Consider the following 14384-nt stretch of genomic DNA (forward strand, 5'->3'; position numbering starts at 1 on the left):
GGAGGGGGGAGTTTTCATACTCACCGCATGAAATAGACAATATTTCCTGAAACAGGAGATACGAACCTCAAAGAATTTAAAATAAAACATTCATTTTATTATTTTTTTAAAGAAGGAAAACGAGGGGGGAAAAAAGTAGAATAGTCAGTCTTTTTATCCTAAGTACAGATGAAATTGATTAAACCTTAAAGACTGGCCTCCGCACACCCGGTTTATTAATTGAAGAATTTCCTCTTACCCAGAATGGGAAGTTCACATTAAAATCGAGCTTGCCCCTGAGTGGCAGTGACACTTGAGAACTGAACATTTTCCACAATCCTATTTTCTCTTCGGTGCTAGAGGAAATCCTAAAATGGTTAAAAGGTGGGGGGAGGGGGCTTACGGAGGAGGGGGAGCAGAAACCATACATTTTAAGGAAGCCTTCTTTCATTTCCTTGTAAAGCATGAAATCAAATTATAGCTCATGGCCCACAATTATTTTATTTCTACATTTCAAATTCCATTTTCTGCTCCTTTTCGCTGCTCTAGAACAGGAGTTGTACTGTTGTGCAAAGTCAGCTAAAAAGATTACCCCAGATAGACTATGACACAGTAGCTTAAAGAAGCAAACAGGCAAAACTTTCTATTAAGTTGGGAGTCGTGGCCCCGCAGAACCCATGCGTCTGCCTCTATCAGGAAAGGAGGCAGAGAAGCTGGCACCCCCTTTGGCCCTTTGACCCGAGGGAGCGTGGACCCCTCTGCTCTGGCTGCGATGCCTGACCCTGCCTCTGCCCCTCTCATGAGGTGGGCAGTGCGAATGGTGTTTACTCCAGGGCCTCCTAAGGGTGGGCCACACGCCTGGTGGTGTGGTACAAGGCGGTGCCTGGCCCATGATTGACACTCCTGCCTGACAGGTTGGAAGGTCGTGCCTTTTCCAGTTCTCATCCTGTCCCTCCTGCCTGTCGGAGCGAGACTCACGTTAGTGCTAGGATGTCTTATACTAGCTCTTGCCGATCCTCTTTTCACAGAGAGCGGGCCTCGGGTTCAGGGCTTCCGCAGCCAGCATTATCTCGTTAGCATGTAATAACATCGCATCACATCGCTTTGTGTCTCATTTTATTCATCTTTATGGTTAACTTCTACTTATGGCACGTTTAATGCATTTATTGTCGAGTCAAGTTCTTTTAAATGTAAATGGATTTGAGTTCAAAAAAATAACTTAACCCACACTAAGTAAATAACAGCAGAAGTAGCATCCACAGGCATGGCAGAGATCGGAGGTGGTGCACGGATGGGGAGCCCTGGTGTAATTCACCCTCCCTCCCTGCAGCAGGGCGCAACTGTTCCCGAGACCTCCAGCAAAGAGCCCTTTGGTTGTATAAAGATGTCGTGTACATCTTTACTAGCCCTGCCGCTCAGGAAGTTCTCTTATAGATCTACCTGAGTTCCTTCATGCTTCTGTTTAAGATCGCTTCCTTTGTCTTCTCCTCCAATGAGGAACATGTGGTCTCAACCTCTGAACTTGGCAGCTTCTGATTTCCTCTTCCCTCGACCTTGTTGTGGCCACACAGTGTTTGGTAGCACACTGCTCCAGGTTTGAATTCAGACCTCCAGTTTGCTAGCTGTGTGACTGTGGGAGAGTCACTTTAGGTCTCTCCAAGCCTCAGTTTCTCCATTTATAAAGTGTGCATAATTAAATAAACTCCTCCTTCTTGGGCTGTAGTGAAGACTGATTGAAATAGTGTGCATGGTACATTCCTGGGCACTCACTGAATGTTCATTTTCTTTCCCTGTTTCCCCAATTTCCTGATGCTTCAGTCATTGTTTTGTTTATCTTTTTCATTTTGAGATAATTTCCAACCTACAGAATGGTTGTAATAGTACAGAAAACTGCCATATACCCTCCACTCTTTAGTGATCCTCAGGACCATCTCCAAATGCCTTGTCTGATTTTGATGCACCCAGACATGGGGATCTCTCTCCAGCGCGCCTGACCATCACTGAGTGGGATGAGGACAGGTCTGTGGTTCTTACATCGGTCTTGCGGAAGGACAAAATGTCATTCACAGAACATTTCTATGACCTCTAAACACACATGATGGGTTCTACCTCCTCTCTTATGCCCCTGCCCCTGTCGTCGGATTGTCATAACTTGCAGGATCAAGTCCAGGCTCTTTACTAGGAGAGTTTCCAAGCTGGAGAGATGTATGCCAGGGATGGTGTCTGAGATGCTTTTATGTGTGTGTAGGTACAGCACTAAGAAACATTAACCACTGCAAGAGAGTTCTGTTTTCAGGATTCTTTAAATCCTCTGATTCCATTAAGGAGAATATCTCTGGTGTCTGGAGTTTTAACACTTCTCTTAACATTGTGAGCTATGTACCTATGGCAGCAACTGTGTCTGGCTAGAATTTAATAGCAGTGTTTTCGTTTTTCTGTACTTTTTTTTGGTCCTTTTACTTATGGTAGGTAGTTTTTTTTTTTTAACTTAAAATTTTTAAAAACAAATTGATTTTGAACCAGTAATATATGCATGTTGTTTGAAATTTAATTTTTTTTTACTGTTTATTTTTGAGAGAGAGAGAGAGAGGAAGCGAGCACGAACAGGAGAGGGACCGAGAGAGAGAGGGCAACACAGAACCTGAAGCAAGCTCCAGGCTCCCAGCTGTCAACACAAAGCCCGATGCAGGGCTCGAACCTACAAACCACGAGATCATGACTTGAGCTGAAGTCCAACACTTAACCGACCGAGCCACCCAGGAGCCCCTGTGGTTTGAAATTTAAAAGGTACAAATGCAGGGGCACCTGGATGGCGCAGCCGGTGTCCAACTCTTGATCTCAGCTCAGGTCTTGATCTCAAGGTTGTGAGTTCAAGCCCTGCATTGGGCTCCACACTGGGCGTGGAACCCACTTAAAAAAAATGAAAAACAAAATTAAAAGGTACGAAAGCATAGACAGTAAGAAGTGGATCTCCCTTGGATCCGGGTCCCTGCTTACCTGGTTTACTTCCCCAGGGACAAATGACTGTGACCGGTTTCTTCTAAAAATTACAAGGACGGTGATTTCAGGCATATACGTGCTAATGCACAGCCTATAGAAATGGCAGGGTACTGTGCACGCTGCCTTGGTGAGACTCCCACTCAGGGCATAGCGCTGCTCTGTGCTTCTTAGTAGCTATGTACTGTTTTGTTATATGGATATACTGTGATGTACATAACTGCCTCCCTCCCTATGGGCAGCTAGGCTGGCCCCACGTTTGGGTTACTGCAGACACGTTGCAACAGTGGCCTTGTATGTACCTCATTTGCATGTGGGATGTTGCCAGGTCCCAGGGTATTGCGCATCCACACTTTGGATGGCTGTTGCCAGAATGGCCTCAGAAGAGGTCTTGTCAGCACACGTCCCAGATGGACGGGACCGCCTGTCTCCCCACACTCTTAGCGGCAGGGTGTTGTCAGTGTTTTGAGGGATGACGTGACCCTGAAGCTGGCAGAGCTTGACTCTGAATTCTAGCCCTCACTTCCCAGTCGTGTGACCTAATCTCACCTCTCAATGGGGGTAGTGATGGAAGGTCGTCTGGAGGGCTCCAGGAGTCAGTCAGTAGTGCCTGGCAGAGCAAGACCTTACTACTCATCTGGCCCTTTTATTGTGGTATGATTTTGTCAACCCACCAGGTGAAAGCTAGAATCTTGGGGTCATTTCAGTTTGCATTTTCTTGTTATTGGTGAGGTAGGGCATCTTATTATATGTCTGAACTCTTTGTATTTCTTTTCTTTGCCCTGTTTCCTGACTTCCCTCCAGCCACCCATCTCTCTTCGCTGGTCCTTGGACACCCAGACACCTTGACACCCCATGGGGTCTTTGTACCAGCCCCTCCGTCTGCCTGGAATGCCCTTCCCCTGGTTAACTGCCAGCTCCTCTCCTCCAAGTCCTGGTTCAAATGTCTCCTTCTCAGGAAGGGCCACCCTGACAGTCTGAATTAAAATTGTAACCCGCCTGCCTCCTGTACATTCCTGAGCCTTTTTTCCTGCTCTCTTTTTCCCCAGGATACTTAACCATCTTCCCCCCTTCTGTGAAACTCACGTCTTAGATGTATTGTTTACTTTTAGCCTTATTTCACTGGACGGTGAGTCCCTCTTGTAAGGGGTAGGGACCGTCATCTGTCCTCATCTCCAGGGTGCCAAGCACCATCTTAGGGGGCTGGCAAGGAGGAAGCACTCCGTGAATGTGCTTAGTGTGAGCTATGTGTAGATACGGTTGCCGTTTTTGATTGGATTGTTGCTCTTTTTATTATCCACTTGAAGAAGCTTTTTAACTATTAAGGAGAGTAGTCCTTTGTGGGTAGCGTGTCCCTGGTTGTGTTGGCCTTTATCATATTTTTGTCCATGCAGGAATGTCTGATTTTTACGTTGCTGAATTTGTCAGTCTTTCATTTTTTTTCTTTTACGTGTTTCCGGGTTTTGTGTCTTACCTAAGTTGTTTTTTTGTTTGTTTGGTTTGGTTTGGTTTTCTGGTTTTTTTTTACTTTTAAGATTATAAAAAAATTCTCTCACAGATTTTCTTCCAGGACTTTCATGGTTTTATATCTTTATGCTGAAAGCTTTGGTCCTTTGGCATTTATTTTGGTGTGATGTATGAGGTGGAGACTCAACCTTAGTTTTATCTAGACGGCCACCCGCTGTCCCTGTGTCCCAGGTGTGTGCTTTTCCCATCGACAGATGTGGACAGGGAGGCGACTCACCCAGGATCTGCGGCCGGTGCGTCCTATTCTGCACCACTGCCCTCTCTCAGCTCTGTGGGTGTTTGGCCACGAGTCTCCAGTGTTTATTGTTTTTTGGCTTTTCCTCCGTTTGGCGGGGCTCCAGCGCCTCTATTTGTCTGCTATCTTGTCCGCAGCTGTTTATTTTTTTCCTGGGTCTCTTACACGGGCTCTCTTTGTTCTTTCCCCTGTTCCTCCACTGCTAACATGGCTCCCATTGTTCTCCTCCCGGGTTTCTTTAGGTGCTGATGAATGCCTCCTTTCGTTCCCTCCTGAAGGACCGTGCTTCTGGTTTTGGACGTGTCCTAGAGGACGCTGGCAGTCTGCCTTTGCACACCTTGTGCGCTCTCCTTCCTCTTCCCATCCCCAGGGCCTTGCCCGCCTCCTCCCTGGGGTACCATAGGGTTCCCTGGAGACTCGGCCATGCGGGACCCTGGCCAAGAGGCAGCTGGCAATAGAAAAGGAAGACATGTTTAAGTCAGCCAGCCCTGAGTTCGAGCCCCGCCTCTGCTGGCTACTGTTGTGTGACCAGACCTCGGATTTCTCGTGATTCGAATGGGAGAGTCTCCTCCTCGTGGGACGTGGTGAGGGGCAGAGCTAACACAACGTCAAGCTGGAGTCATGAGCCCATTTGCCTGTTAGGAGCCAGGCTGATGGCATAAATGCCAGGTATGGGGCAGTAGGGAGTTGTGGAGACCAGGGTAAAATTGGGAAAGATAGCCGCTCTCCAGGGGGCAGCTGCTCCTCAGCCACGTTGGGCGCAGGCCCAGTGTTGCCATATCTGCTGATTCATAAGGATTTTATGTGACCTCTCGAACTGTAAGTGTTTCCCAGTGCATTCATATTCCCAGAAGCACCATGCAGGCTAAACAGTGTCCTTTCTAGAGCCTGGTGTATCTTTGTCGGTTTGAAATCAGGGATGTGAATGGTCCTCAGCCCTGGGCCTGGCACTGATCCAGCCCCCAAGCCATGGTAGCAGTCACTTGGATTGTGGCTGCTCTGGTTGGCTTTCTTGTCAGTCAAGGGGTACGCTGGTTCCGCTGGCTACTAGGTCAGCTCCACTCCTGCTTGCTACCTACAGTATTTGGAACACCCGAAGCTTGTTCTTCTAGTTCATTCAGTGAAGCATATCATTTTCCTAGAGAACAGGAGTGAGGGAGGCTGTGTGAATGGGCTGTGGAACCTTGACGACTTGTTGAAGATGTCCAGTCCTGCCCACCCAAGTTCTCTTGCTCAGGTGTCTCCCTGCGGGTCTGGTGGGATCCTTGTGGATATCCTTGTGGATACTGCTGTGGATACTGTGGATACGCAGGAGGTATCGTTAGTATTTGTTCCATGCTGTTGTTGATACTGTCTCTTCTCTGCCTGGGAAGGGCATGGGGCCTTTGTGGACATGTGAGCCACAGGGAAGGAGATGGCCCCTTTTGAGCTTTTACTGTGCTGGGCTTCATGATACAAGTCCCAGTACTGATAGTAGCTTGTGTTTCTTGAGCTCTTAGTATGGGCCATGTGCTGTGCTCGATGCCCTCCCTGCACCTTAAGGTGTTGTCTCTGGCATCAGCAGGATATAGGGGAGGAATCCCAGGCTCCAAGAGGTCAAGAGGTGTACTCACATGCGTGCCTGAGGCTGCACAGCCTGCAGGGGTGAAGCTGTGCCTTGGCTTGGGGCGAGCCCCTCAGGCTCCCCGCCTCCCTGCCCTGCCGCTCTCCATAGCATGCCTTCCAGGGCACGTGAGGTGGCCTTCCATGCTCCTGCAGCTTTCTTCCCACTGAAGGGCAGCACCCCCTCCAAGGCTTTCTTTGCTCACATGCCCCACGTACAAGTATGCCGTCCCTCTGGGCTCTGTCCTATGTCCGTATCTGAGATTTTCAACCAGGTCAGTCGAAATCACAGTGGGGTGGTCATCCCTGTTTTACAGGTGAGGAACTAGAGCTCAGAGAGGATAAATAGCATTAAGAAATTTCCCTCTGTCTGAAGGTGTTCATGAAAATGGTCATCTGATAGGAGCAAGGGGCATGGTCCTTGGAACTTCCTCCAGTGACTGGAGTCTCCTTTGGCTTTCTGTCCCCCCACTGGAGGCTCTGGGCCTGGCCAGCAGCATGGGACATTGTGAGGGAGGCAGGTCCTGAAGAAAGCAGGCAAGGAGAGTGAGGAGAGGGGCTGGCGGGCAGTGTGTGCAAGTTGGACATGCGCCTGTGCCCAGGTGGGTGCACGTCTGACCACTCTGCAAGCTTTTCCTTCTCCACTCCCCTCCCCCCTCCAACTTGGTCAGTAACCTCAGTTCTTTGTCCACATGTGTTTGCCTGGGGGCCTCCTGGACAGGTGGGAACAGCAGCCTCTGAATGTGAGGCTGGGCTGAGAGCTTGGCTCGGCACCAACAGCCCTAAACGTAGCTCCGCTTACTGAGTGCCCGGCTGGCCTTCCCCTTTGATTCCATGCCCCCTACCCCCGCCCCAACCTCTTGCAGTGGGCATCTTTGTTTAGATTCTGATTTACAGATGAGGAAATGGAGGCCCCCAGGGGTGCTGTGGTTTGAATGCCCGGTTGGGTGCCTCCGAGCCCAGCGCTCACCTCTTCCTCCCGCTCATGGCCCTGGCTCCCCACCTGTACATGGACCTTCTTTACCAAGCCCCTTCCATTTCCAAACCCTCTGATTCTGTGCTGAGGAGGGCAGGACGGACATCCCTGGTGCTCAGTTGTACACTCTCCTGTGCCAGTAGGAATCTGAGAGGGGGTTCCCAGGCCACTGTACTTTGGGGGGAAGGATACAGAGGGAGGAAAACTGAAATGCACAAAATGGACACACACGCGGGGGGACTCTCCTTGAGAGGAATCACGGGCTCCAGTGTGATGGAAGTCTCTATGCCTCCTGGCCGAGAGGCGGGGCCAGGACAGGTGAGCCTGTGTTGGTGTCAAAACGATGCTGACTTCTCACCCTAGCTAGATAGCCTGGGGCAAGTATTTAACCTGCCCGAGCCTCAGTCTTCTTGCCTGGAAAATGGGGAAACAAGCAATATGTTGAATAAATGAATACAAATAACAGCAATACCGACGGCACCTTGGGATTGTAGAGCTGCAGCCCCTCCTCCCGCCCCACGCTCCAAGGGGGACTTCTGACACTTGCTTTGCCATTCTGCAGCACCCACAGGGGCTGGTGCACAAGTCCCCACCCACGCACAGGGGTGAGCGTTTCACTCTGGGTGCAGGATCGCAGCCCAGGGACACAGGGTGCTGTGGGAGAAAGGGGTCCGGGGGCCCATGTTCACATCGCTCCAACTGAGCCCTTGCCCCTGACTTGACTTGGTCACTTCACCTCTCTGAGCTTTTGTTTTGCCGTCTGTGATTCTGTGATCCCCACATGGCAAAGTTAAGACGAGAAGCAAATGTGCTTGCCACAGTAGGAGTTGTAGAAGGAAAAACAATCACAGCAGCTAACGTTATGGAGGATTTCCTATGGCCAACGTGTTATTCTGAACCCGCTCCTTGTGTTATCTCCTTTAACCTTCACTGCAGCCCGCTGGCTGGGCTCACCCTTGTCCTCATGGAGACCAGGAAGCTGAGGCCCACGGAGGTCTGATGTATCCGGCGAATGGGTTGGAATAATAATAGGACATAAATTGCCACTGCACTTTTATATTGTTGATGACAGTGTATTTACGTTGTTTATTGAATATTTAATAAGTCACTAGTTAAAAATACATTTTTCTTTATTTTAAATTTAATACTATTCTCTTCTTTTTAGGATGTTCATAGCTTTTGATTAAAAAAAATCACGTTTTGATTAAATACCTGATTTTGAGGCTGCCGAAATGTTTAAAGTTTTATGTTCAGTTTCTCTGGCTGAAACATTTTTTTTCTGCACACGCATGTTTTCCGCCTTCAGTCCCAGAAGGAAAATTACATCTCACAGATAACTTACACTTTGTTAAATGCCGACCTTTGTAAGTTTTTCTTTATTTTTGTTTTTGAAATGATTAAGATGTATCCTCTACAGAATTGGAAATTGTAACTTATAAAAGTACCGAGAAACTTGAACCCTGTTATAATTATTCTGCAAACCTTTAAAGGGATCTATAGTCAGAACAACTAGATGAAAAACTCTGATAGACTGAAAAATATAGAGGGTCATTTGTAAGCTGCAAGTTCCCGACTTGTGTTTCCCGCCCACTCACTCGCTGTGCCCCTCTCGTCTCAGAATGGTTTCCTACCCTGGGTTCGTGGGAATTGGGAAGGACACTGCTTGATTCATTCTGTGGAAGTACTGGGGATCTTGAAAAAGACAAGACGGGCCAGTTATGTCACTTCCTGTCGCCTGATCAAAAGTTTGATGAAGCAACGGGAGTAACTGAGAGCCGCTGCTGGGCAGCGGGCAGTTGCCTGATGATGACCCCTGGTTCTCAGTGGGGCCTGTCACGTCGCTGTGACCTCTGGTCTCCTTAGAAGTGCCTGATGTTGGCAGCGGGTCTGCTCAAGAGCCTGGCCTTTTGGAACGGAGCTGTGTGCTCCTGCAACAAAGGCGGCTTGTGGACGCTGGATTAAGGCTGCAGAGGAAATCCTGACCACTCTGAGTGTTTGGGTCTTGTCTGCACCTGTCTTTCTGGCTCTGTCAGGCCAGTTTCATCTCTATCCCCAGGATCCCAACAGGCATCATAAGTGAGATGGGCTAAATACGTAGAATATACGAGTTCTTCCCCTCCAGCCACTGGGCCAAGACAAGGTGCTCCTGGGTAGTTTTATATACCAATGGGGAACTGAATCTCTGAGAAAAGGAACAGAGTCCTAGTGAATAGAGTGGGGGGGGGCAAGCTATCATTAGCTCAGTTCAGTCCATGAAAGATTGCCCATGCTGTGCCCGCTGGGTCCTGTGCTGGGTCCTACAAATCCAGATTGACAGCCCGACCTGTGATCTGTAAGCTCTGAGCATTGGGGTAGTTGGGGAGGAAGGGCCAGGGGTGAGTGAAGTATAGGTAGAGGGGCAGGAGCAAAAGCCGGGCAGGGAAGGGTGAGAATTATCGTGGAGTGTACCTTGATTCTCAGTGTAAAAATGAGGAGTGGGCGAGGAGTGAGATGAGTAAGAGAAGAGGCTGGAGAGGGGATGGGTCCCCATGTGGAAGGACAGGCCACATGGCACATAGGTGAGGACGGGCACCAGTGTTCAGATCTCTCCTTTAGCACCTATTTGCTGAGTGACCAAGGGCAGTTACCAAACACCTCCTCATCCGTACAGGGGGTCCATGGTAGTTTGGGTAAGGGAGGGGATGCTGTTTAGGTCCTAGAGGGAGCCAGGGCAGTTGGAAGTACTCTGGAAAAGTCCTTGAGACATCCTTGGGATAGCATAGCCTTGGCTTTGTGGACACAGCTTTGCCCACTACAGTTGGGGGTCACCTGGTCAGGCGCTTGGGACCATTTCGTGTGAAGGTGGCTCTCCAGTCTTCCTGGAGAACGGCTCATAGGCTGGGAACCCCAGGCACTCCTCCTTCTGCTCACCTGTGGGCTTTGTCCTATTCTGCCTCAACACCTCACCACACAGCCCTGTGACTGATGACAGGTTTGCTTGGGGAGAAGTCACCTCTTCTGGGGAGAGCTGGGCTCAGGCTTTGAGCGGGGGCGTGCATGTGCGCACACACATGTGCCCTGGGGCAGGGCAGGGAGCACCGGGGAGGGCTCCGTGAGGTGCACCCTGGTACGCAGCGCAAGGAGGACCTGCCAGGACCGTGAGGTAGAAGAGGGGGCCCAAAGCCACAGCACGGAGTTCCCATTCAGTTAGAAGACAGCGAGGGCTCTTAGCAGGGGAACAGCAGATCAGTGTTTAGTTCATTATCTATTTATGTATGTCACGTCATTTTATTTATTTCTGAATGGGTACTACACACCTGTGTAAAAGGTACAGAAGAACACGCAGTCTGGTTTCCTTCCTACCCCATCCCACATCTGCCACCTGGCTCTCCCGACAAACAACCAAAAGTTAGCTGTTTCTTTTGCATTCCTTTAGACATGTTTTATGTGCAGAGGAGCAAACACTTCCTCCCATACAGCATCCATGCACACACACCTTCTCCCCGCCCCGCCCCCCACTTTTGACACGGATTACATCGCTCTGCCCTTTGTTCTTCTCACTCGCTCTACCTTGGGGACTGTTCCATAGTGGTACACAAAGAGCTTCTTCATTCCTTTTAATGGTGGGATAGTATTCTCCTGGAGTGGGTGTAACATTCTTTGTTTTTAACATGCCCCCCGGTGATGGGCATTTACATGGTTTCCAACTGTAGCTACAACAAGCCTGCTTACACTATGGGACGCTGCACATGTCCGTGGGCTTGGCTGGGTCAAAGATGCTGTGAATTCTGATAGCTGTTTTCCGATTGACTTGCATAGAAATACCGATTTACCCCCCTCCCTGACTCGGTGTATGAATCAGTCATAGAGTTTTAGGAAGTTCCTTCTGGGAGGCTGTTTGGAGGATGGATTTCAGAGGGACAAGTCTGAGGCAAAGAACAGGTCTCTTCCCGCTAGGGAGCAGCTGACATGGCCTGCCATGCGCCATGGGGGTTGAGGCTGCAGCAGAGATGCATCCCAGAGGGGAGCTGGTGATTCGGTAGATAAGAGAGGGAGTCTGTCAGATGGTGAGGTTTTTAGACCTCCGTTGTTTAAAAGGTGTAGGTGATAGAACCAGCGTCATCCCCTGCCGCGTCCCCACATGCTGCCCGGTGGGACAAGGGAGATGCCAGTGCCGGCTGCTGTGAGCACCAGCCTGCCCCTCCGGGTCCCTTGGACCACAGCAGCACGGAGTCCCTGGGACTGGGTGAGGTGGAAGAGGGGGCTTGGGAGGGCAGACAGAAGGGCCAGGGAGGATAGCTGGGACATTTTGAGGCCTGCCTAGAGCCGGAGATGCTATTGTTTCTCCTGGGGGGAGGCTGGAGGAGCTGCGCACGTCAGTGGTGACCAGGAAAGAATCCTTAAGCAGTGCAGCCAGGCTCCCCGGTGTCTGGTGGCCCTTAGTGCCAAAGCAAGTACCCCGTGAGTCCACCTTCGTCTGAAACACTGGTCATGGAGATTAAGGGGTTGACTAGTGCACACAGTAAATGTGCCAGCAGAGAAAACTGCCCTCCTCCTCGCCTTCCCTCGCTCCCCAGGAATGATCTTGGGTCATGAGAGTCACCCACAGAGCAGTCCTCCTCCGTTTCACCACAACAATAGTTGGGTCTTGGAAATCCCTCCTGGGGCAAAGGGGGAAATAGCTGCATATTTCTGTATCCCCCAAAATAACTTCCTGCCCCCTTTGTTGGTAAAACTACTTCAAATCCCATTAAAAAGGACACATTCCCTTCATTGGCTAACTTGAGTATTCCTAACATGGCTCAGGGCAGTTTCCCCTCATGGATTCCCTCCCTGTAATTCCTCCCTCTGCTGTTGTTCAGCTCAGGTGTGGCTGTGTATTTAGGGCATGCTCCCAGCCAGGCATGCATGCATACGTGTGGAATGCACACACATGCGCACGCACACACACATATAGAAATACACACACGTACATGCTGGCGGTGCTCAGCGTTGATGTAGTTGAACCTTGGGTTGCTCTTACCTCCTTGAAAGGACGGGAGCCTACCACCTGGAACGGAGAGGACAAAAGAAGCGAGTAGATGTGACACAGCCATGCGTGGGAGGATCATGACTAAACCCAACTACCGTGAGGAGAAGGCCCAGGAGCCATAGAGGAGACGAGCCCCCACCTCCCCGGTAGTTTTCCATTCCTTCCATCTGCTGTCTTGTCAAGGGCAGATCTCTAGGCGTTTGCCAGGTCTAAGATGTGAATAAAATGAAGGGATTGATGCAGTAAAAGGGTGTTTTGGGGTCCCCAGCCCTACTGCGTGCTGGCCGTGGCTCTTGGTGGGCTCTCTGTATTTTGCGGGCCTCAGTTTCTTCCTCTCCAGATGAGGTAACACGCCCGTCCCTCATGGTGGTCGTGAGGATTCAGTGAAATCGTGTTGGTCCGAGTCCGTCCCCCATGGCCGGGGCTAGGAGGCGTGTGGTGGTCATCCCACCCATCTTTATCTTCATACTTGAATTTGGCTGGTTTTGCTGAAGCTCAGGAATTGGGCAACTTTCTACAGAGTCCTCTCCCCCATTTCCCTTTCTAACCTTGTCTTTCTCTCCTTGTAGGGGCCCAGATCATTGATCTGATGATGCTGGTCATCGATGTGACCAAAGGGATGCAGACCCAGTCCGCGGAGTGCCTTGTGATTGGGCAGATCGCCTGCCAGAAGCTGGTCGTGGTGCTGAACAAAATAGACCTCTTAGCTGAAGGGAAGAGACAGGCAGCGATTGATAAAATGACAAAGAAAATGCAGAAGACCCTAGAGAACACCAAGTAGGTTTGCTAATGAGAGGAGTGTCCACATGTCTAAGCTGGCTCTGGGGCATGCTTCATTTCATTAACACAGGTTGGGCAGGCGGGTGTCAGCTGTGGGTCCTAGTAAGCGGGATCTCACCTGGCCCTTGCGCGCGGCAAGAGTAAAGACTAAGATGCTGTTGCAAGAGACCAAAAAATACAGAAGCGTAAAGAGACTAGAAGCTGATTTTCCAGGTAATTTCCTAACGTGAGCACAAGGGGGTTTCTTCTGTGTACAGCATTCAGAAACCCCGGTGTCCTCCATCCTGCTTCCACTTAGGGTGTGTCCCTGTCCGTGTGGTCAAAGCCAGGCACGGACAGTGCTGCATTCACGTTCACAGGAGGGTCCAGTGTATAAGGAACGCCCGGACTGGAAGAGGCACACACCCTTGCCACAGATTCTGTGGGTGAGGCCTCAGTCCTGCCCGTTCATGTTGGTCATGCCTCGGTGTCAGGCCAGGAAACATATCCCCTCACCATCTGCTTAGCTGCAACTCGGTTATCTGAAGGCGGAGATGAGTTTTGGTGGATGACTGGATGTTTCTGTCACAGAGGCTTGTAAAATTGGGTAGATGGACGGGCAGACTTTGCTGTTGGAGGGGAGACTGGGAAAGGCGAGATCACAAAGGACCTTTGTAATATCTCATGCCAGCGAGTTTACGATTTCGTCTTGCAGAAAGTAAGGAGTCCTTAAAGAGTTTGTGCAAGAAGTGGCTGAGAAGTTCTCCCATGCAGAGCTGACTGGCGGCAGGCAGAAGGGATGGCTCAGCGATGAGGATCCAGGGGGAGCCAAGAACAGAGAGGGAGAGGCAATTTGGTGGTGTTCTCAGGGAGAGAAGTGTGGTCCGAGTTAAGGCTGTGGAGGGAGGGGAGGGGGGACTCGGGGAGACCTTTGACAGGAGAAGCAACAGGCCTTGTCAAGTGATTGGCTACGCTTACGGTCCTTGAGGACAGGTCCATGAGGGCAGAGAGGTAGCGGTGCTGTGGGACCGTGGGACAGAAAGCCGCTGGGTCGCTCAGGCGGCCACAGGAGTGACTTACTCTGGTGTGGTCAAGAGAATGAGAAAATGTCCTTGTTGAGAACACAGTGTTGGCAAACCTCATTGTTTTATCAATTCCTCTCTTCCTCTCTGGGCCAGCGCCTTTTGATCAATACTAAATAGCGGTCACTGGGAGACAGCGATGCTTCCTCTTTGCTATGCAGCCCGAGACAATATCCTGCTGCTGCCACCTCTCCTTCTCCTGCCTGTGGAGGGCAA

General features: G+C 50.3%; 1 protein-coding gene across 3 annotated transcripts in view; it reads left to right on the forward strand.

Moving 5' to 3' along the window:
- Positions 1–14384, forward strand: part of EEFSEC (eukaryotic elongation factor, selenocysteine-tRNA specific) — a 250387-nt gene that overhangs the window by 73432 nt on the left and 162571 nt on the right. For all 3 annotated transcript variants that reach the window (XM_058725799.1, XM_058725798.1, XM_058725797.1), the window contains exon 2: positions 12897–13104. In XM_058725799.1, coding sequence (XP_058581782.1) covers positions 12897–13104 — 208 coding nt within the window. The remainder of the gene's footprint in view (positions 1–12896; positions 13105–14384) is intronic.

This window comes from Neofelis nebulosa, chromosome 4, assembly GCF_028018385.1.
Source record: "Neofelis nebulosa isolate mNeoNeb1 chromosome 4, mNeoNeb1.pri, whole genome shotgun sequence".
Classification (NCBI taxonomy): domain Eukaryota; kingdom Metazoa; phylum Chordata; class Mammalia; order Carnivora; family Felidae; genus Neofelis; species Neofelis nebulosa.